This window comes from Grampus griseus (genome assembly GCF_964374135.1).
Source record: "Grampus griseus genome assembly, chromosome: 10".
NCBI classification, from domain to species: Eukaryota; Metazoa; Chordata; class Mammalia; order Artiodactyla; family Delphinidae; genus Grampus; species Grampus griseus.
In genome coordinates, this window is record NC_139004.1 from 80,804,920 (window position 1) to 80,827,128 (window position 22,209).

Here is a 22,209-nt window from a genome sequence, read left to right on the forward strand (position 1 = left end):
TCTCCCCTGTCCTTTGCACGACCCACTCGGGAAATACAGGAAGGCATGAAGGATGAGAGCAATATTATCTATAATCCTGCTACCCCGATGTCACCCTGCTAGCCTAACTCTGCAGGCACTAGATCCAGGGGTCTAAGATTGGAGAACACAGGCCCCTCAGAGAGAAGGAAAATAAAGACCCTTCAGTGTCTGTATTTTCAGAGAAATCACTGACCAAGTCAGATGGAGACCAGCTTCAGGCCAAAGGTAGTATCTGCCAATACGAACCTCCATTTTCCAAACTGAATCAAAACCAGGAGGGAGTCTTTTTTTTTTTCTGTCCTACTTTACATATTTTAATGCTGTCTAATGGAATAGCAGGAACAAGGCCAACCAGCCCCACTGCTCCTGACACTTCGGCCAAGGAACAGAAATGTATTTTTAGTGAGCAGAGCATGGCCTGATTCAGAGCACCACGGGCCCTCGGGGCAAGGACGGGTCACCTGCCACACTCCTGCCTGCTGTGCCGGGGGGAAGAGAAAGGAGCAGTGAACGAGCATTTGGGTCCCGTTTTGGTTCACCTCTCGATTTTGCACCTTACAGGAACTCAGGCAGCCTTGGTTTCCTGTCTGGTAACACAAAGATGTTCTCTCTGGCCCTGGCTTCCCAACCAAGGGGAGGGAAAGCAGTGCTTCTCAAACTTGAACAACTAGGCAGGTGGCCAGCGGAGCTTGTGAAGGCAGCTTCTGACTCAGCAAGGCTGGGATGACACTTGAGATCCCGCATTTCTAACGAGCTCAGTGCCGATAGGACTCTGCTGGTCCAAGAACCGTCCTTTAAATAGCAAGGAGTTAAAAGCGTCTTCCGGTGCATTGCTCTATACACATACCAGGGATTGACATGTCCCTAACTGGCCTCAGGTAAGGGTGACTCATTTAATTTAACGAGCAATGAGACACCTTCCAGATGCCAGACCCTGCAGGCCAGATGGGTACAAAAAGAGAGTCAGATCCTTGACTGTCCATCTTGGGACAAAGAGCTACGTCCTTTGCGCCAGCATTTCACAGGTACAAGAAGTGACTCACAGACCCTTAAAGGTGAGATCATGCCAAGGCCCAAGGGGCCAGGTGACAACTAGCTACCAGCCAGCAGCCAGCCGTCATCTGTCAAACACCTACTCTGGCTGTGCAGGACAGGGAGCTTCATACACATCACACTCGCCTTGAAGCTCGGGCCCACTGCCCCTATGTGTACAGCGGGCCAAGAACACATTCTGCAGATGAGGAAAATGAGGTTCAGAGAGGTGAATCTGTCTGTCCGGGACACAAGGCTGGGCCACGATTCTAACCCCCTGCTCCCCAACCCCACAGTGCCTTGAAAAGGGTTGAGCCCGAGACCATGTTTCACAAGGACAGGGCATCTCCGGATCGCAGGGCCTGTGGCCAGCAAAACCCGGAGATCTAAAAGCTGCACCAGCCATCAGACGGATGACGACTCCTTCCCACCAGGTCCCTCTGCTTGGCTCAGGGTCGACAAGAGATACCCACAGGTGAGCAGACCAGTTACAACACCAGCAAAATCAAAATCAAATAAAAACTAGTGGGGCTGGTGTGGGAACAGGAAATTAGGTGTGAAGAGGGAGGCGCTCTGCTGGGGGAGCTGTCACTAAAATCTGGCCTAGAAAATTGTTGGACTCATGACTGGTTTATCTGGAAAGACCTCTGGGCGAGTTTCAAACAAGCAAACGCCTCCAGCTGACTGCTGAAGAAGTGGGGTAGCTCTCAGTTACCTCCCTTTCTTTCTCATTTAAGTTTCTTTATACCCTTTTTCATCTCCAGTGTGTTGTCTATAATAATCGACACGCTGTATGTTGTCTAACACTTGACCATGACAACGAATTCCTTACTTTTATATTGATTTCAGAAGGCTGGTGGTTTTTGTTTTTTTTTTAAGCCATGAAAGTGAGTGGAGTCACATTCCCAAATTCATTACCACAAAGATGAGCCTACTGTCTTATCATGCACACAGCTTCTTTTGAGTTGAGTTTATTCACTCAAATTGCAGCTTAACCGCTAGGACAAAGAAATTTAATTCTACGTACCCCTGGGCATTAAAAAGATAATTTCCCCCCAAATTAGAGATGAGGCAAAACTTCTGGGTTTTAATTCTACACACCCCCAAACAGCAAGCAAGGCTTTTGTTATCATCATTAGAGCTACATAGAGAAAGGCCCCCTTTTTTTTTTTTACCAGTGAGCCCACAAACACGAGTTGCCCTGCCACCAAATGTCAGCAAGATGATACCATGGCCTCCCCACACAGTCCAGGGTCCCCCAGATGGCACCACTTACAGAAAGAGAGAGAGGATACGAGATGAGGCCGCACCCAGCGACGGTATGGCTGTCAACTCATTGTTATTGAGGTACCTGTAATGACAACAAGAAGAAACGAATCATTCAAAGTAATAGTAAGAAATCACAGACATAAAAGGGAAATTAAAAAAAAACAACAGTGCTGAGTTGGCCATGGGAAGACTGCTATGTTGTAATGCTGAATACAAGATAAAGAATTTAAAAGCAAGTTGTTAACGGGAGAGAATTTATGCCAGGTCACAAAAACCAATTATTTACCACACCCAGAGTCTGTGAATAAACACTCAGGAGATGTCTCCCGTCCTCTAGGAGCTTCCAATCTAGCTCAGAAATCAAGACTAACAGACAGCGAACTGCGAACGCAGGCCAAGGTGCGTGATGCAGAACGACAGCGCCCTCAAGACCCCCAGTGAGAGCGCTCCTCGTGGGCTGAAACAGTCAGAAAAGGATCTGGGGAGGAAAGACCGCCCCCTCCTGGTTGTTTTGTACACATCCCTGACGCAGCTCTGCCCTCACCAAAGGGCAACACGCTCGGACCCAGGGCCAAAGACTCCCGCACTCCCGTTGGGTTCCTGGCGCTGGGACACGTGGGTCAATTACTCCAATGCCTCATCTGTACAACAGCAAAGGAGCTGGACTTGGAGATTCTCATCTATTTGAGATTCCAGCTTCTCTGAACTCTGATGAAGTCTCCAGACACGTTTCCCAGGAATATATCTGTATAACGGATATATACACACACACTTTTGCACACAGACAACTGGAAAATCCTCCTCAGACCTCAGATGCTTCCCAAGCTCCCTTCCCGCTCGAATATTCTAAATCTGTATTTCCATAGTTCATGACTCTGAATGGAAGGGGAAGCCCGAGAACCAGAACACAGCTCGCCTGGTCCGCCCCCACAGGCTCCGGAATCTGGCCTCCTTACATGGACATGTATTTCCAAATCTGAGAAGAGAATCGAAAATCAGGCTTGCACAGTGAGTGCAAAAATCCTTAAGAAAGCCAAAGCAGTGCTCAGGCTTTTTGCCGGGTGACGGGCTGGAAAGAAACTGCATCTGGGACGCAGAATCAAGGATAAAGCTAGGTTATCTTACTCTCATTTTTGCAGAGAGTATGTCTTACATAGAGCATCTTGTTATGGTTTGAAGACAAGGCCACTGAAATGACAGCTGTATTCATACAAGTTTACAGCTAGTGTTTGCTTGAATAGAATAATCTGGTTGTCTGCCATCTTTTATAGAAATGAATAGGGTTAAAAAAAGGGAAAAGGCCTTGAATTATCCCATTTGCCTTCTTCAGTGCCAAAGCTAGTTAGAGATGAAGCTTGGCAATTACTGGGCTGAGGGACACAGCATGTCTGTTTCAATAGCTTCATGACTGAAGCATCTGGCAGAGAGAAAGCAGATCTGTATCATGCGGCAAATCCCTTCTCCACTTAAAGGGCCCTTGTTTGTGTGTTGAAGGAGACAATTAATTACTTTAACAGTCTCTTATCTGACCGCCCCCTAAATCAGATTGCTTCTCCTTCACCTTTTATCTCTCCACCCCTGCTGCGATCCGTTTCCTATCTCGGTACAGGGATGCTGAAAACACTCCATCAGTATGAATCTCTACTAATAAATCTTCACAGTACCGTAAATGCACGTTATCACTAGAAGACAGCCTCAGATCTTATCAGAGCAAGGGAAACTAAGGTCAGGGGCCTGTTGCCAAGAAGGCAGCTTGCTTAAGAACTCTTCATTTCTTACAGATTTACTCTCCAACACAGGTGTTGGGGGGTCATAATAATAATAGCGGCAGCTAACTTACTGAGGGCTTATTATGCGCCAGGTACGACTCTAAGAGCCTTTCAGTACACGGACCCGTCTTTAGAGCCCTACAAGGCAGGCCCCATGAACAATGTCATTGTACCAATGGGGAAACTGAATCACTAAGACGTTAAGTAATTTGCCCAAGGTCACCAGTAGTAAAAGGCAGTGGCCCTGTGTGTCTAGCCCCAAAGTTTAGGTTCTTAACCATCACCTCTACTTATTTATAGCGACGGTAGCAAACCTACAGTATTATGTCACTGCATCGCTACACCTCTGAGGTTGGAACCAGGTACTAGTACTGTTCCCCACCTTACAGGTAAGTTCTCTAAATTTCAAATCAAAGGAGAGCCACCAAGCGAAAAGGCCAGCAGGCAGAAAGCCCATAATTCCTTGGGTAACATGGTAACTGCACTGCCGTCGCTTAGGACTGGACTTGATTTTAAATCCAAAATGAACAGTATGGACTTCACTGCAGGGGAACTCTGGCTGAATGAGCTCGGTCTCGGGCCACCCCTGCTGCACATATGACAAACTGCTCCACCCAATTTCACAGAATAATAAATGAACAAGGAGAAGGGGCATCATCATAATATCTCGTATCTTGACCCAAATGCTGGAAGCAGAGTGTGCAGGTGCCGTGGACCAGTGCTGAAGGTGAACAGGACATTTTAGGTCTGGATCAGCAGCCCGGAGTCAACAGGATGAGGCAGAAATCGCAGGCTCTGATCTCAGCAGGCCTGCTGGATTTATGAAAAGGTCAGATGGAGCTCAAAGGAGAAGATCTACAAGGCTAGCTTACTTCTGGATCATTTCTACTTAAAAAGAACCGCTAGTAAATCTGAGTCAGCTCCACCACTGCTGGCTCTCTCTTTGTTCACGCTGCCCCTGGTTGAAACCAGAACACTACCCTCAGAAGGCAACGGAGGACCAACTCACGCTGAGACACGACCAACTTGCCAGACTGAAATAGAGACCGGTCAAAAATAGCACAGCCAGAGCTGGGCGGGGAAGGGCCCTCGGGAAGTTCAGCACAGTCTCCACACGTAAAGACATTGTCGGAATTTAGGATTGTGTTTGATGAAATCTTCTGAATACCTCGGGCTGTGCAATCTTCCCCCACTTTGGACTCCCCCCCAAATTTGCTTCCATCCAAGGCCCTAAACATCCTTCTAAAATATCTGGCTTCTATAACTGAACCTTTTCCTGATGATTCAGGACCGAGAAGTGCTCCAGGAGCATCAGACCGCGAATTGTGGCCCAACCCTGCAGCTGGAAAAGGTGTGAAAAAGATATGGGGGTGGGGGCGGGGGGTCCCCCCTGGGCAGACGCGGAGGTGGGCCTTTCCCACCCTCCTGGGCCCCCTCAGCTCTCTCTGAAACTCCCATTTACGTCCTCGACTTGCTTTATAGGAAGCTTTTACATTCTGCAAGATGCAAAATGTTAAAAAAGGATGCTTCTGAGGACTTTCACTACTGTGACTGCCTCAGTCGAATTAGGCATCAAGAAACAACGAAAAACAAACCCACAGGTCATTCTGACTTATAGCACTTTCTGGTTTTTAAAAAATTTTTGGCCATATTTATTTATATACTGATAGCTGAGACAAGCACACAGTAAAATTCCAAACTGTTTCAAAAAAGAACACCAGGAATACATATTGAAATACACAGCTTCCTTGCCCTCCAGGCCGCTGGTCGGCCTCCTCCAGCTGCCGGCTACTAGGGATGGACACGTGTTTTTCTCTCACGCAGATGCTTGTGTGTTATACAGACTGTTCAGTACCAGTTTACCCCTTAGTAAGAGATCTTGGAAATCTCCCTAATTCTTTTAACCAGCGGTGGACCGCTCCTCGGCTGGGATGAACGGTATGAATGAACCATAATTTAGTTAGCCGATCCGCCAATTCGTAGGCAGTTTGGTTGTTTCCAAACACAAAGGGAGCTGCCACTAATAACAGTCAAAGTTGGGCCGGGGGTTGGAACGTCAGTTCGTTTTGTTTCTCAAGCAGGAGAAAGTCGTCAGTAGCAGGTAGGAGCACGCTACTTTGGAGTCAGGGACAGACTCCAAATCAATAACTGTTATTAGTGTTTTCAGCTACTTGAGAATAAGGCAGACTGCACAACGACTTTGGCAAGACTTACGATATAGTGTGTATACCAGCTGGCCGGATACAGTTATTTTAATATCGTGACATAGGATATAGTTACTTGAAGTCAGCACTTATAAACAACAAGGGCAAACGCTTTTCTACGTGCCAGGCTCTGTGCTGAGGGCTTTATGTGCCACGTCTCACTGAATGACATGTCAACCCTTTAAGGAAGGCACTAAATCATCACCTCACCTTAAAAGAAGAAACTGAGGCCCAGTTGCAGCACAGCAGAGCAGGGGTTATTTGGAGGGGATTAGCTCAGATTTTTACATCAGACAGACCCGGGACCATTCTACCCCGAGCCCACCCCTACCGATCGAATGGCCTTCGGCGTGTCACTTAGCCTCACTGTGCCTTAGCTTCCATCTCCCCAGTGTGTGCAAAGTACGAGCACCAGCTTCACAGGGTTCTGGCAGGATCTGGCTGAACTCATTCAATCTAACAGCCTAGGAGAGAGCCAGATATATAGTACATGCTTAACAGGTGGGGGTAATTCATAGCCCCAAAGCAGTGCCTCACAGGACACCCCCTCGGGATCTCACCCCGCCCTTAAACACACCGTGCACACACACACGTGGAGGGGGGAGAGCAGAAGCCTGGGACACCAGAGGGTGAGCCATAAATACCCAGCGGCAGGGCACACTCAGCCTTCCTCGCCGCCTTCAGGAACATTTTAGGTCAACAGCCCTGGAAAGCACACGACAGCACCCACATGAAGCATTCCCGGGCCAGGCAGCAGTAACGTGATCCGAGTGCCGTTTTGAAAGAGGCCGGTATAAATAGCCCCTCTTATTAATAGCAGAGCCTCGCCGTCCAGGCCCGCTGGCTGGAAGCCCTCCCTGGTGGGCTTTCCTCGGAGCTGCGGGCAGTGAGGACCAGGTGGCTTGGCAGCAGGTGCACGAGCATCCTCACGTCCTCCGGGGGCCTCCGCCGGCTCGCTCTCTCCCTCCCACTGGCCTGTGATGCTCTGTGGTTCCGGCCTCCAAAATAAAACCACTGCTAAACCACCGCCCGCCGCTTTGCCAGCCTGTGGTTCCCCTTGCGCTCAGCTTTCCAGACTCAAGTGGCTGTGCAGGGTTTAGGAGGAACTGACAGCTCCCGGGAGACCCAGTTAATTTAGAAGCAATTGTGTGTCGGCTGTGATTTTTTTCTTTTCTTCAATATCCTTCTCCACCTCCCCACCCTGCACTCCTGACGGCCTCTTTCTGCCTCCGTCATGTATTAAAATTCCCTTCGGGAAGGGCTCCGATCCTTATCAGTGAGAAGTTCCACTGCTCTGGGCCCCCGGGGAATTTGTCTCGTCCATCCCACGGTGTGACACCAGGGACCAGAGGTGGTCACGGTGGTAAAGGTTCAACCTATCGGCCCTCAAGGATTTGTTTCTTAACAAGGCGCCCAGCTCGGGGCGAGGGGCGTGCGCTGTGTGCTTCTGAGAGTAGCAGAAGAGAAGAGAAATAACACACAGGGAACCCTTCCCATGGGCAAGGCTCTGGACATCAGCTCCAATGAATAATTATTATAATTCGCTAACACGTCATTATGCCCATGTTCCAGAAGAGGGCAAAGAGGCACAGAGGTAAGTAACTTGTCCAGGGACACAGTCCCCATAAGGGGCAGAACCAGAACTCAAATCCAGGTCTGCTTGCTACCAAATGTGCATTTTCCCCAGTACCCCCTGCTGCATCCATAAAGGGGAATCCGTGTCTTTACAACTCGCACACCCAGGAAGGCAGTGCTGCCATGGAGAGCTTGGGACAGGAGTTAGACTGAGGACTGCAGGCCCAGCTCCCCCATGTACTAGCTGTGCAATTGCAGCCAGGTGCCCAGGCCTCGACTCCTCCAACCGTCTCAAAAAGGTAGAATGTCCATAAGGTGTGGACGGCTGGGCACAGTGGCCAGCTACACGTGTCAACATTCCTGCGTGCATTAGCGGGAAAAAGGAGAGAAGGCACACACAGCAGAGAGAGAGCGCAGAGGAGTGGGTGAGGAGCCTCCTCCTGTCCCTAAATTCAACAGGAGCTCAGGGGAGGGAGAAAAGGCAGGTTGGGAGGGGAGAAGGGAGGCTGGGCTTGGAGGGAGTGTGGGTTTGGACAAGGGGTCTGGAGGAGTTAAGAGGAAATAGCCGGTACCTAGAGAGAGAAGACTGGTGCAGGACGAGTGACACAGGAGGTAAACACTGCACTTCCTGTCCTTTTAAAATCTTCGGTGGAAGGCTGTGGGTTGAGATGAGGGGGGTATGGGGATTTAGGGCAGTGCAGCTTCAGGGTTAAAGGCACAGCTCGGGGAATCAAACAGATCTGAGTTCAGCTCTCAGTTTTACCAACTGGGCAACACTGCACAGGTTTATTTAACCTCTCCGAGCTTCCATTTCCTCCTTTGTAAAGTGGAGAAAATAACTGTAAAGGAAAGAATTTAAATCAGATAGAACTGGTGTCAGGATGAAATGAGGCAGTCTTCCCCAAAGTTTGAGTGTGGTGCTGCTGTGATTACTGCGGCCGTTGGGACTCGGGGAATTTATTTTTAAGACTAACCAGCATCCCCAGCGAAGGACAGGTGCAAGTCAGATGCTCTCAGCTCTAGATCTGGGTGGGGTTTATGTTCCAAAAAAGCACCAAGTAGAAGGGGGATTAAAAGCCGGAGGTCAAGGGAACCAAACCAAATGAAAATTGAAAGGCTGTCTGGGGAAGGAACCAATGGAAAAAGAAAACTAGAGAGAATAATGCAGAAAAGGCTCATGGGAGCATCTACTGTGCCCCAAATTTATGGCAGGGCCAATGATTTTGGAACCATAACCTAACATGACCCCCAGGGCCCTGCAGGACCCAGGCGCTGGCCACACACCCCACCCCTCATGCACTCCTGGCACAACGGCCCTCGTCCTCTTCCTTCCTTGGGGGCCTGTATTTGCAGCCTGTCCTGTCCACACCGTTCACATTTGCTTGATCTGATCATCACCATCCTAAGCACACTGGCTCCGTTATCACCCCTCCAAAATCACAAAAGAAGAAAATCCTCCCGTGAGCCTGTCCTACGCCCCCCTTAACACTTACCACCAGTGAGTCCTACTGGTTTCCTTGTTACCCCTAGGTCGTGCCCCATCTTAACGTGAGTCCTGTGAGAGGAGAGGTTTGTCTGCAGCGCCAGGATTGGGGGAGAAGGGGAGCAGCACTTAAGGGGCCGCCGAAAAACTCCGGAGCCAGGATAAGAATATCTGAATGCAGTGTTTTTTAAATATCAAAGTGAACACAAAACAAAATTCATTAAGAACAGAGTATCTAAGTTTTCACACCAAGACAGGATTGGCAACAGTGCCGCGTCAAGCCAGACTGGAGCCTGGGGCAAAGGAAAGGTGAGTAAACCTGATCCTGACTTTACCAAAACTTCTTGTATTTTGTTGACCATGGGGTTTCTTGGGCATTCATTGTGATGTTTTAAATACCGCATTAAGGTGTCATTTATCTCAAATGCTGAGTTTTTAGAGGCCCCTTAAATTCTGCACCTGAGGCGAACGCCTCATTTGCCAACCCTAATCCTAGCCCTGTATGCCTGTCTTATTCACTCCTGTGCTCCCAGCAGCACAGCAGTGCCTGGCTCATATTAGGTATTCGAGGAAATGTTAAATGAAAGCTTGAATAATGCCAGAAGAAACACCTCAATTTTTGTTTTTGTCCAATTCTAAAAGAAACCACTAAGCTCTGAGACTCAACATGCAGAAGTTGAATATCATAACCACAAGCATTAAAGGCAGCCTGGATCAGGGGAAAGCACTGGGTTATGAAGCAAACCGGTTCCTTGACGGACTGCGTTTATCATCTTGGGTGGCTGTGACGGGCTGAACTGTATTCCCTCAAGATTCATATGTTGAACTCCTAGCCCTCAGTACCTCAGAATATGACTGCATTTGGAGAAAGGGTCTTGAAAGAGGTCATATGGATGGGTCCTAATCCAATATAGCTGGTGCCCTTTTAAGAAGAGGACATTTGCACACACACAAGAGGCACCAGGGAAGTGCGCATATAAAGGAAAGGCCACATGAAGAGGCGGCAAGAAGGTGGCTTCAGTGGAAACCAACCGTGCCAGGACCTTGCTCTTGAACTTCCAGACTCCAAAACTGTGAGAAAATAAGTTTCCGTCCTTGAAGTCACCCAGTCTGTGGTCTTTTTGGCAAACTAACATAAAAACCCACTCCAAACTTCCCTGCCCTGACCACTGGTCTGTTGACCCTATGGGAAAATAATGATCCTGGACAAAGTATTTCCAAGAGCCCCTTCCAACTCTGATCTTCCTTTAACTTTGGAAGTTGAAACCTTTTTAAAACAGACATGGAAACCGTAAATGCCATCTTGGAGAATCTGGAGACGGCGGTAGGGAATGCAAGTATTTTACAAATTGCACCATCTGATTAAATTTCCTTTCGATAAATCGTCAACAATGGAATCGAAGAATAATAAACAAGGACTTTATCAGTTACACATAGTAAGTAACATATGTAAAGCACTTAATAATCTCTAAAAAATATCTAACAATAGAAGCACTGGGTGAATGATTTATGGAATATTCACGTGTAGTAGTTTTACACAAAAATTGAAATGCGATAGTAAAAACCTTTTAATTTACATGACAAAGTAGTCAAAAATGTAAGGATAGGTAAAGAAACAGACATAATACCACAATATAAACACAGCTTGATTCCAGAATTATAAGTGTAGAGGTGTATATTTTTCACTAAGTGTTCACAATGGTTAGGTCTGGGTGATAATTCTAGTGATTTTCATTTGTTTTTACATATTTCTACAGTTTACAAATTTTCTGCAGTGGGTATGCATGGCTTTTCTCTAAAGTCCCCGTGGAACTAAAATCCTCATAACCCTAACATTGACGTTAAAAGCAGAATTCTTTACATTAAAAAGAAGAAGAAAAAGAAGAGGAGGGGGAGGGGGAGGGGGAGGGGGAAGAGGGGGAGAAGAAAAGATTGCGGCCTGATTTAAAGGATACTGCAAGAGGCAGCAAGCCTAGAGTTCCAAAGGCAGTAATGTCTAGTTCTCTTTGGAGATGGGAAGAGAAAGTCTACCTTACTATCTATTCCTCTATACCTTGGTTTCCTGGGAAACAGAAGGGGTGGGCTGGCGCAAATGTCCTTGCAAAGCAGGCTGCTCTAGCGCCCTGGGAACTGGGGGAAGTACTAGCCAGGTGTGTTAAACTAGCTGGTCCACCAGGCTTCCCACAAGCCTATACACCCACCATGGACTTGTGATTTCCAGTAACTCCACACCTGCTGGACTGCCCAGGAAAAAGAGGGGGGCTTCAGTGAAGGAGCACTAACTAAGTAGGACAGTTTGTCACTGACAGTCCCTCACAGATGCTCCTTCTAACAAGTTCAGACTGCTGATCCAGGGAAGAGAGCGACGCTGCCGTAAGAGAGAATCTTTCCAAGGAGCTCTCCATCCCGCCAACCCCCAGAAGTTTGGGGAAAAGCACTCACACTTCTTGTAGATTCGGCAAGTCCTCAAAACCAGCAGGATCAATCTCAGAAAGTTTGCTGTGACTCAGGTTTCTGGTAAAAGGAGAGCAAAAAACAAACAAAAAATTCAATCAGTACCCTCAAATTCAGGAATCGTCTACCCATCCCTCCCCTCATAACTGCCCGTATCTCACGCCCTATTTTAAGTAATCTTATTGATAATGAGATTTACAGCTATACCTCGTCCCCGCTTGGATCCATAAACAAGCCACTGTGAAAATCTCAATTCACTTGAGGTTGGCTAAATCCAAATGGACTTCAATCAATACCATTTTGCCACTTCACAACTTTATAAAGAAATTCTGAGGGAAGCTAACCCTCCTACTTTACACTAGAGCATGCTGGTCCAAATGCTTTGTACCATATCAAGTCCAAGGCTATTCTAAATGGCATTTTTTTTTTTTTTTTTTTTTGCAGTACACGGGCCTCTCACTGTTGTGGCCTCTCCCGTTGCGGAGCACAGGCTCCAGACGCGCAGGCTCAGCGGCCATGGCTCACGGGCCCAGCTGCTGCGCAGCACGTGGGATCTTCCCGGACCGGGGCATGAATCCGTGTCCCCTGCATCGGCAGGCGGACTCTGAACCACTGTGCCACCAGGGAAGCCCTGGGCCCTTACTTCTTAACTGTGCACTGTGCCCTGCTCCCTGCCACTAAAATACACCTAGTCCTGTGTATGCCGAAGGGGCTGGCTGACATTTTTCATCTCAGCTATTCATTCCATTGCCATTACTGACAATTAACAAGTACCGCGAATCATGAGTTTAGAGTCTGTCTCTTAAGGGGCCCAGCATCACATTAAGTGCCAGCTTTCTTTGAAGCTTCTTCCAGAGACATTCCAATCAATACTAGGCCAGAGCTGACAGCCATTTCACTGTCAACTCAAGACATTCATCTAAATAAAAGTCAAACTACCCTTGAAAATTAATGGCACATCTGTGTTCAGGGCACAGCCTGAATTAAAAGCAATTTGTCCAAGGATTATGATACCATAAAAATTGAAGGTGGCAATTTTTAAACCACCTATTGAAGTCAAGTGTGAGCTTGTCTGCTCTTAGGAGTATTTACAATGGGATACTTAGAAACCAGCAGGTTAGACTTGGAACAGAAAATCCACAAATGGAGAGAATTCTCTCACGTCACAAAAAGGACTGAAAAGACTGAAATCTTCTTCTATGGTGAGCATATTATCATGACAAAGGCGGGTGGAAATCTTGTTTCTGGGTCTGCAGATACTGTGAGTTTATAATGACTGTGACATTTATATCATCATAGGTAATGGGAGTTGTTGGGCTAAAGGAAGCATGAGAGAAAGACTCAGAAACCACAAAGGCAACAGTAGGAAGGGCAAGCAAGTAATGCGGGTGGTCACCTGCCAGGTGTGGAATGAGGTTGACACAGCAGTGGCCACTCACCCGCCCTCCACCTACAGGGGGCATTTGCTCCTATTTCCAGAAACAAGGGTGGTATTGACCAGTCTCCTCCACTTCCAAGAAAGGCTCAATCTCTGAATTTTTATGTGAAATCTTTTCAATTCTTTAAGTATATATATAAATCTGCAGACCATATTTAGCCCAAGAACCACTGTTTTTCAAGCTCTGATCTAGGTTCAAAATGAATAACTTATTTCTGGCTTGTTATACGTGGCCAGGGCTGGAGCTGGGGCTCAGAGGATCCAGGACCCAAGCAATTCCTGGTGGCTCCATTTTGAACGATCTGGAATGAAATCACTTCCCTCAATTCCCACCCCAGGAGGGTCCACATCCTTCAGCAACTCAGTATTAGAATAAAACCACTTTTGGACTTCCCTGGTGGCACAGAGGTTAAGAATCTGCCTGCCAACGCAGGGGCACGGGTTCCAGCCCTGGTCCGGGAAGATCCCACATGCCACAGAGCAGCTAAGCCCATGCGCCACAACTACTGAGCCTGCACTCTAGAGCCCGTGAGCCACAACTACTGAGCCTGCACTCTAGAGCCTGTGAGCCACAACTACGGAGCCTGCGCTCTAGAGCCCACGAGCCACAACTACTGAGCCTGAACGCCAGAACTACTGAAGCCCGTGCGCCTAGAGCCTGTGCTCTGCAACAAAGAGAAGCCACCATAATAAGAAGCCCACGCACCGCAACAAAGAGTAGCCCTCACTAGCCACAACTAGAGAAAGCCCGCGCTCAACAACAAAGACCCAACGCAGCCATAAATAAATAAATAAAATAAAAAGATTAAAAAAAAAAGAATAAAACCACTTTAAATCACAATACCCCTTGGTCCATCTTTCCCTTAAAGAGCACACACAATTTATTTAAATTTCAAAAATGCTACACAAATTCTGCTTTTTAGATAAGGCAGCTTGAGAAAGGGGGCTTCCATAAGCTAGTTGTATCAAGAAACCAGCCAGTAACAGGACTTAACATGGAGATTCTAGGAAGCAGCAACAAAGCTTTAGATACTTGTCAGTGGAAATTTAAGCACTCACTGGGTCTGCCTGGATGCGGTGACTTTTTGACTTTCAATGAACTAGAAAAGCCATATATCAACAACTGAGTGTCTGCAGACTGGCTCTAAGAGTAATTATCCTCTCGAGTGCCTATTAGCCACACAGACAGAAGACAGTGGCTGAGGCTCGGGTCCCTTGGAACAGCTGTGCTTGTGGACACAGAGCTGCCTAGCTTTTTAGTCTTGAGAAATAAATCCTGGTACAAGCTGCTGATCATCAACTGCTTTATCAGGAAATGGGGAAAATATTTATTCCCCCTGACAAATGAATACAATCTGAAGTGAAATCCTCAGACATTTTCTTGTTTGCTCATTTCTGGGAGGCACACTCCCAGCATAATTATTTTTTATCGTGGTAAAATATATATAACACAAAATGGACCATCCTGACCATCTTTAAATGTACGGTTCGGGGGCATTAAGTATGTTCTCATTGTGGTGCAACCATCACCACCATGCATTCCTCACTAGAACTTTTTACGCATCTTTTCCAACTGAAATGCCACACTCATGAAGCACTGACTTCCCACTCTCCCCTGCCCCCCGGGACTGGCCTCCTCCACTCTACACGGTGTCTGTATGAATTTAACGTGGCTCCGTACTTCATAGAAGTGGAGCCATACAGTATGCGACCGTGTGTGTCTGGCTTATTTCACTCAGCACAATGCCCTCAAGGTGTGTCCACGTCGTAGCATGTGTCAGAATTTCCTGTTCCTTTTTGTGGCTGAATAGCATTCCATTATTCCATTGCATGAAGGTAAGTATGTATCTCACTCACGTTTCGTTTATCCCTTTAACAGCTGATGGACAGTTGGCTTGTTTCCATCTTTTGGCTATCGTGAATCATGCTGCTATGAACATTGGTGGGGTTTTTTTCCCAGTATAATAAAGTTTTTTTTAAAAAACCCACAAAAAACCTTTGACTGCCATGCTTCCTGACAACGTTCATTCCTCAACGATTAAGGACATCCATCTACTCAGCCTAAGAACTGTGGAGAGAGGGGTACGAATTCTCATCTCAGGTCTGAAGAACAATCCAAGGGTTAATTGGCGAAAAACCTTTCACGAGGCCTTTCTTTCAGGTGGCGGCTGACAAGCACACCAGTCAAAAGCATCTCACTTATTTCTACAGACACGATCGCCCCTTACCAGGCCCGACATCTGAGTGTGTCTTCAGTTGAAGGTTTCAGATTCTCCTGTCAAAACAATTCATCTGTCAGCAGGACAGATGCTGTCAAAAGCATTTCTGCACCTTTCAGGAGCAAAGCACAGGGAAAGAAACCTCAGGGAATTTAGTTACTGCCAATTGCAGCTTTCATTAAACAGTGTGTCAGCCATTGTCATAACATACACTTCCCTTGTTCTTGGCACAAAGGGTGCGCAGATCTTCGAACAATGGAGCCCGGCCGTAGATATCCTTTCTGCTAACGTGCTGAGAGATGACTGTCCGGCCCACCATTTGCCCAACACACAGGAGGCCTCTCGGCAGAGGCCAGCTCAAGTCTTAGCCAGGTTTTATCTGCAGCTGAAAAGCAAAGGGTTCAACGGTGCACGACAGTAATCTTTTTGCTGAGCCTTCTTCCCGGCAAGACCCCCTACCCTGATCCCACAGAATGAGAAGAGCTAAGTGTTCAAATAGCTGAGAAATCCCCACTGTTCTGTAAACCTGTGCTCTCCAATTCAGCAGCCACTAGCCCTGTGACTACTGACATTTACGCTTTAATTAAGATTACAGAAAATTAAGAATTCAGTGTCTCAGTGACACTAGCCATTTTCCAAATGTCCAACGACCTGCGGCTACTGTCTTGACTGCACAATGCAGGGAGAGGATGTGTCCGTCATCCCTGCAATTTCTATTAATCTAAATCATGGAGTAATCAACAAATATGTCTGAATCATAAAGTAATCAACAAATATTTAAAGTGAAACAGCACGTAGGGAAGAAACTTGGACTTTAAAAATAACTTTGACAACTATAGCTTTATAGTACAGTCTTAAGTCAGGGAGCCTGATTGCTCCGGCTCCGTTTTTCTTTCTCAAGATTGCTTTGGCTATTCGGGATCTTTTGTGTTTCCATACAAATTGTAAAATTTTTTGTTCTCGTTCTGTGAAAAATTACAAAACAGGTATCGAGTTACAGATGTAGAAAACAAACTTATGGTTACTGGGGTAAGGGGGGGGAGAGGGATAAATTGGGAGATTGGGATTGACATATACACATTACTATATATAAAATAGATAACTAATAAGGACCTACTGTATAGCACAGGAAACTCAATACTCTGTAATGGCCTATATGGGAAAAGAATCTAAAAAAGAATGGATATATGTATATGTATAACTGCTTCACTTTTCTGTGCACCTGAAACTGACACACAACACTGTACATCCATCATAGTACAGCAAAAAAATTTTTTAATAAAATAAAAAATAAATTTGAATTTCCCAATAATTCAAGAGCTTTGTTAAACACGTGGTGGCGGAGCGGCACGGATCTCAGCCGACATCCTCTAGGCACACTCCAACTCCAACAGAGGAGAGAGCTTTGAGAACTCGATCCACAAGGAAGACGCTCTTATAAAAAAGAAATGCCCTCTGAACGTAATTCTATAGGCTTAATCAGTATTTACATAATCTGACCAGCATCTTCCTGGATGACAACCAGAACCACATATTACAAACTTGGCAAACGCCATTCAAAGCTGGCAAACAATAATTCATTCATTCCTTGGAAGTTGAGGGATAAAAAGTTCCGTTTACTTATGAGTAAGGTGTGGTGAGCAAATAACCCCAGTATCATTAGACAACGTCTTTAGCACTTCATCCTCAAAAACAGGCACTGCTCACAGACCCCTGACCGTACAGGCCGAACCTCTCACGGGGAAGGAAGGTGCAACGCATGGCTGTATTTTTCAACTTTAATAAGAAGAATAATTCAGAGTGGAAGGAACTGGTCCCAAATCTGTGACAGGCATTCCCTGGGGAAGGAAGTTTTCCCATTCAGTTTGGTTTCCAGGCCCGTCTATTTCCCAGTACTCAGCCCTGTCTGGGCTCCTGAACGGCACAGGAGTTTGCATGTTTTACCTTTCAGATGTTGGCTAAAGTGAAGAATACAGCCGGAAAGAAAAGTGTGAAGCAATCCAGTGACCCCACTGCTGAGCACATGGGGCACACAGGACTAGCCTGGGAACCTCTTCTTTCTTGGGAAACTGTGGGCTTCATCTGTACGTCTCTACTTGACCTCACACTGTGCTATTGGTTGTCCATTAAAAAAGGAGTCACCAGCCTAGGTCTAACTGGGAAAAAGTGATTGGTCCTTTCAAATTTCAAGGGGTGTGAATGAGGAAGAGCATGTGACTTGTTAAAGTTATTTAATCCCTTAAGCTTTTAAGGCTGTTTCTGCTGCATTTTTACCTTCTGAGGAATTACACATCAAGTTCCAATGAAATCACCACACTGTGTTCCCTAGGCCCACGTTATAAGGTTTTACGAGAGGAGATTTCTTTTTAAATCTAGGATATCAGATGTCCTTATCTTTTTTTTTCTGTTGCAATGTTTTTCCCCCTCATTAACCAAAAGCCACAACTGAATGGCCTATTCATACACATTAAAGGCTTACACTGAGAATGATAAAACTGTATCTTAAACTGGAATCACTCCTCTGACATCGTCACCCAAGAATTCCCACTCAGAAGGTAGTTCTGTACTTGTCTTTCTTCAGTAAGCTGATCAACCATATATTGCCTAAACTGAGGCTTGGAAAAAGAAACACATTCAGCAAATAATCAAATGTAAAATCACTTGAGAGCAACTCAATACGTACAGCTCACCTTGAGAGCTTTTGGTCACTAACGTTGAACAAAGTCAGTCATGAGTCACAGTTACTCCGATTTTTGAAAATGTTACACAGATCATTCTCTATGCAAATGAGGCTTACGAGCAACTCAAAAGAAGAAATAATACACACTAGCCATTATACAAACCCCAGAGTCAGTCACTCCTTAAAATCGGCTTTAGAAATTGGTGTGGGTCTCTGAATTCTGATGCTTAAGACATTGTCTGAGAGAGGTCAGCCGCGTGTGCCTCTGTAATCCCGCCAGTCTTAAATGTGCTTCTCTGCCTTAATATCTCACACATCTCACCTGGGCCTGTTGGTTGATTTGAATGGAGGTTTAAGTCTTTGTCCTACAGCACCCAGCAGATGTCAAATTTGCCAAATATTTATTGAGTGTTTGTCTACAATCTGCAATGCACTTAGGTTAAATTCTAATACAAATCAGGATAAGATCTAGTCCTTGACCTTAAGGAGTTTACAACCTACTGGTCAGATAAGTCTCTGGACCAAATAATTGCAGCCAAAGGCTGTGACAGGGCAAGCATCTTGGGAATGATGGATCAGGAGTTGCAAACTGGCAGCTTTTGGGCCAAAGGTGGGTTGCAGGGAAATTTCTTTCTGAGTGAAGAGTGTTTGGAGAAACCTAAAGTTTTTAGCAAATAATAAAAAGTTTCAGCTTCTCTTGAAATTACAGGCATACCTCAGAGATACTGTGGGCTCGGTTCCAGACCACCGCAATACAGCGAATATCGCAATACTGCAAATCGGACAAATTTTGTGGTTTTCCAGTGCATACAAAATTATGTCTTTACACTATACTGTAATCCATAAGTGTGCAACGGCATTACGTCTGAAAGAAGAATGGACATACCTTAATTATAAAATAACGCTGTTAGAAAAACGGTGCCAACAGACTTGCTCGAGGCAGGGTTGCCACAAACCTTCGATTTGTGAAAAAATGCAATAAAGTGAAATGCAATAGAATGTGGGATGCCTGTCATCACGGGGCCGGCACGCTGACAGCACACTCAGCTACATTTATTTAGCAAGGACCCCGGCTGACCACAGACCTCACCACTCCTACTGTCTCCCCCAGGACCTCTTCAGTCATTTGCAGTATCTCCCTGGCCCTGCAAGCATCTGAGTTTGTCCTCCTGGCGTGGATACCACGGAGTCCAGGTGATGTTCAGAGCAGGGAAGACCAACTGTGATGAGGAAGGTTTATCAGAAAACGCAAGACCTTAGCTAAACCTGGAAGAACAGTATAAGAACAGCATGGTTTTTAAGGAAGTGTTTCAGGAAACAAGGCCAGAACAGTACAATAAGGCACGGAAGGCATGAATCTTAAAAAAAAAAAAAAGCCAAGTCAGGACCTCCTAGAAAGGAGAGGGGCAAGAGAGGGGAACTGTTTTAGGGCAAAGTCGCGAAGAGTAGCCCCACGTTTGTCAGATATACAACCTAGCAGGCAGTTAAGTCAAGGGTTATACAAACCTTAGCAAACCCCAGTGCCAGGTCCACCATGAATGTTAATCTACAGGGTCATTAAAGCCGATCCCCACAGGGACAGAATATCTCCTTGTTCATCTACTTCAAGTTTTGAGCCGAACAGTCAAGGGGCCCACCACCACTGAAGGTAATCAGCCTTCGCTTTCCACAACAGCCCTTAAAACAGGAGACCTTCGCATCTGTTTTGCCTGCCCAAATCTTAGTTTGGCTAAAGAGAGACAAGGTAACTGGATATGATAAGGCTTTCTTATTTAAGCAGTCTCATGTTTGACTGTGGAGGATGTATGGGGGAGAAGCCCACAAATTTCCCACCACAGTCACTCATGAAATATGGCCTGTGCATCACGGACACTTAAAGATTTAATTAACTTCATTAAGAAGAGGTACTCCAGCTGATGCAGCGGCCGCAGCTCTGCAGTTTTTTTTTTGGGCGGGGGGGACCTTACAAACAAAGAGAATTTAGGCACAGAATAGCTGTTGGCCACAGGCTGAGCTTCCCACACGCCTGTCACAAAGAGACCGCCCCCCAGGACCACCCCAGCAGGGAAGAGGCACCTACAGCCATCATTTGGCTTTGCTATTAGAGAAGTGGCTTTGCAGAGACTTGGAAATGGGGAGGGGGAGAGGAGGGGACAGGAGTCTGGTCACCTACTCTCTACTTTATCACCTCTGAAGAGGGATCACCAATTCACCCTTTCAGACAGTCCTTAAGCTCTCTAGGGCTTTCCAAAGTCATCAGCCCCTTGCCAGGCACCATCCCACACACAGCTGAATCCTTCCCTCCTCAAGCCCAGCCACTCTGCACAGCAGAGGGTGGTGATGCCTCAGATGCAGGCGCTCCCGCCCCTACCAACCTCTCCTTGTCCTAAGGCACTAGGGGCTCCAGTGAGAGAAGAGGGCTGATCAATCAGGACCCAGAGAGGACAGACGTGCGCCAAGAACGCGTGCTCACCTCCAGCAACACACTTAGCGGCTGGAGTGCCTTCAGTTAAAAAAAATGGAGGAGAATTTTCCTAAATGAAAACCATGCTCTACTGAGGCAGGAAACAGAGGCTCTTGCTTCTGTTGTAGTTAAAACAAGTCGGGCAAACGGGACAGGAAGTGAGGGACACATTAATCCAGTGGATAAATTTGGAATCCTTGGTTTGTCAAGTGCTTTGTAGAGTCCACCAGTGTCCCTCTGGTCACAGATTACTGTCTTCCTGTCCTAACACCTCCACCTGTACCCCTCTGTCACTACAAATATCCACTTTCAGGAGATTATTTTCCAATGGAACCAACCACTGCAAAATACAGGGTGTTTAGTAAAACCGTGATGGGGATTTGAAATTCATTAACTTTGGCTTGACCTACGCAAGATGCAAACTACTAACACCTTAGGAACCGTTCTTTGATTGAATGCTTCACGCAACAGAATTTAAATGTGTCAATGTTGGCATAACCACCAACCGTAAGTGATCAATTTCCTTTTCCAACACACTGAAATGCTTCTCCACTGAACACTGAGTGACTGCCCACACTTCATGCCCCCACCTAAGGGCCCTGAGAGGAATGTGACTGTCAGAGAGGGAAATAACCATTTTAACATGGCCCCATAAAAAGTACTCTTGGTCGCAAGAACAGGGTGGCCAGATTCCGAGCCTGTCTTGCTGGCAGAAGCTAAAACTGAGGATTTCATTGGGATAAAGGGATAAAGAAATTCTATATCAGTGACTCAAGATTCTTCAGAAATGAAACCTCCAATAATGGATTACATCCCCTGAGTACAAGAGACACACACTGAAATATTAAGAACAAACAAACAAAAAAACCCCTTCCCACCATCTGAGTCATTACACGCCATTCTAAACACTCTTGTCTAGATGTTTCCTAGAACCAGGAAAGGACTAAGGCATTCATTCTATGCTTTTTTAACCCTCTTCTCTTAAAATTCACTCTAACATAATCCAATCAACAAAAAATAATAGTACACAAACTTCACGTAACAGAAATGTACGCCAAAAGATGAAAATTAAACTTTGCACGTGTGATGATCAGAGTTTGTTGATGTTGTTTAAAAGAAGTATTTAGAAGAGTGATTTGAGGCAAATATCCTTTTGGGTTACAAAAGGGCAATATATGATAATTTGCCTAATTGTCCCCCTTAAAGGGGAGGAAGAAGGAAAATCAAAGACTTTTTTTTAAAGCAAATACATCTCTACAAGGAACAGTTTACCTTAGTTTTATCAGCATCTCTTTCCTTTCCCACTCCCACACAAAAAATTTTAAGGGACGAATGACATAAGTGGGCATAACTACCTTCCCAGAATACAGCTGCTCATAAGGAAAACCCTTTCTGGAAAGCCAGAAGTTCCTAGGGGTGTGCTCTGGAATGCCCTAGCAGCTTCCGCTGGAATTTACATGCATCTTTTATTTTTCAAACTGAAATCACACCCCGCATTCACTAATGTCTCAGGCATCTCTCTGTGCCTGTGCAGAGCCCAAGCACCCACAATCTACAAAGCTAACATAAAAATCTAGGTTTACTTGCATTCACCGCGATAC

At 46.0% G+C, this 22,209-nt stretch overlaps 1 protein-coding gene across 1 annotated transcript in view; it reads right to left on the reverse strand.

The window, feature by feature from the left end:
- The window catches only part of LRIG1 (leucine rich repeats and immunoglobulin like domains 1), a gene marked incomplete at its 5' end in the record, with an annotated part of 119,135 nt that overhangs the window by 68,571 nt on the left and 28,355 nt on the right, over positions 1 to 22,209 (reverse strand). The window contains 2 exons of the mRNA XM_082662610.1: positions 2,330 to 2,404; positions 11,796 to 11,867. Of these exons, the coding sequence (XP_082518736.1) occupies positions 2,330 to 2,404; positions 11,796 to 11,867 (147 nt within the window). The remainder of the gene's footprint in view (positions 1 to 2,329; positions 2,405 to 11,795; positions 11,868 to 22,209) is intronic.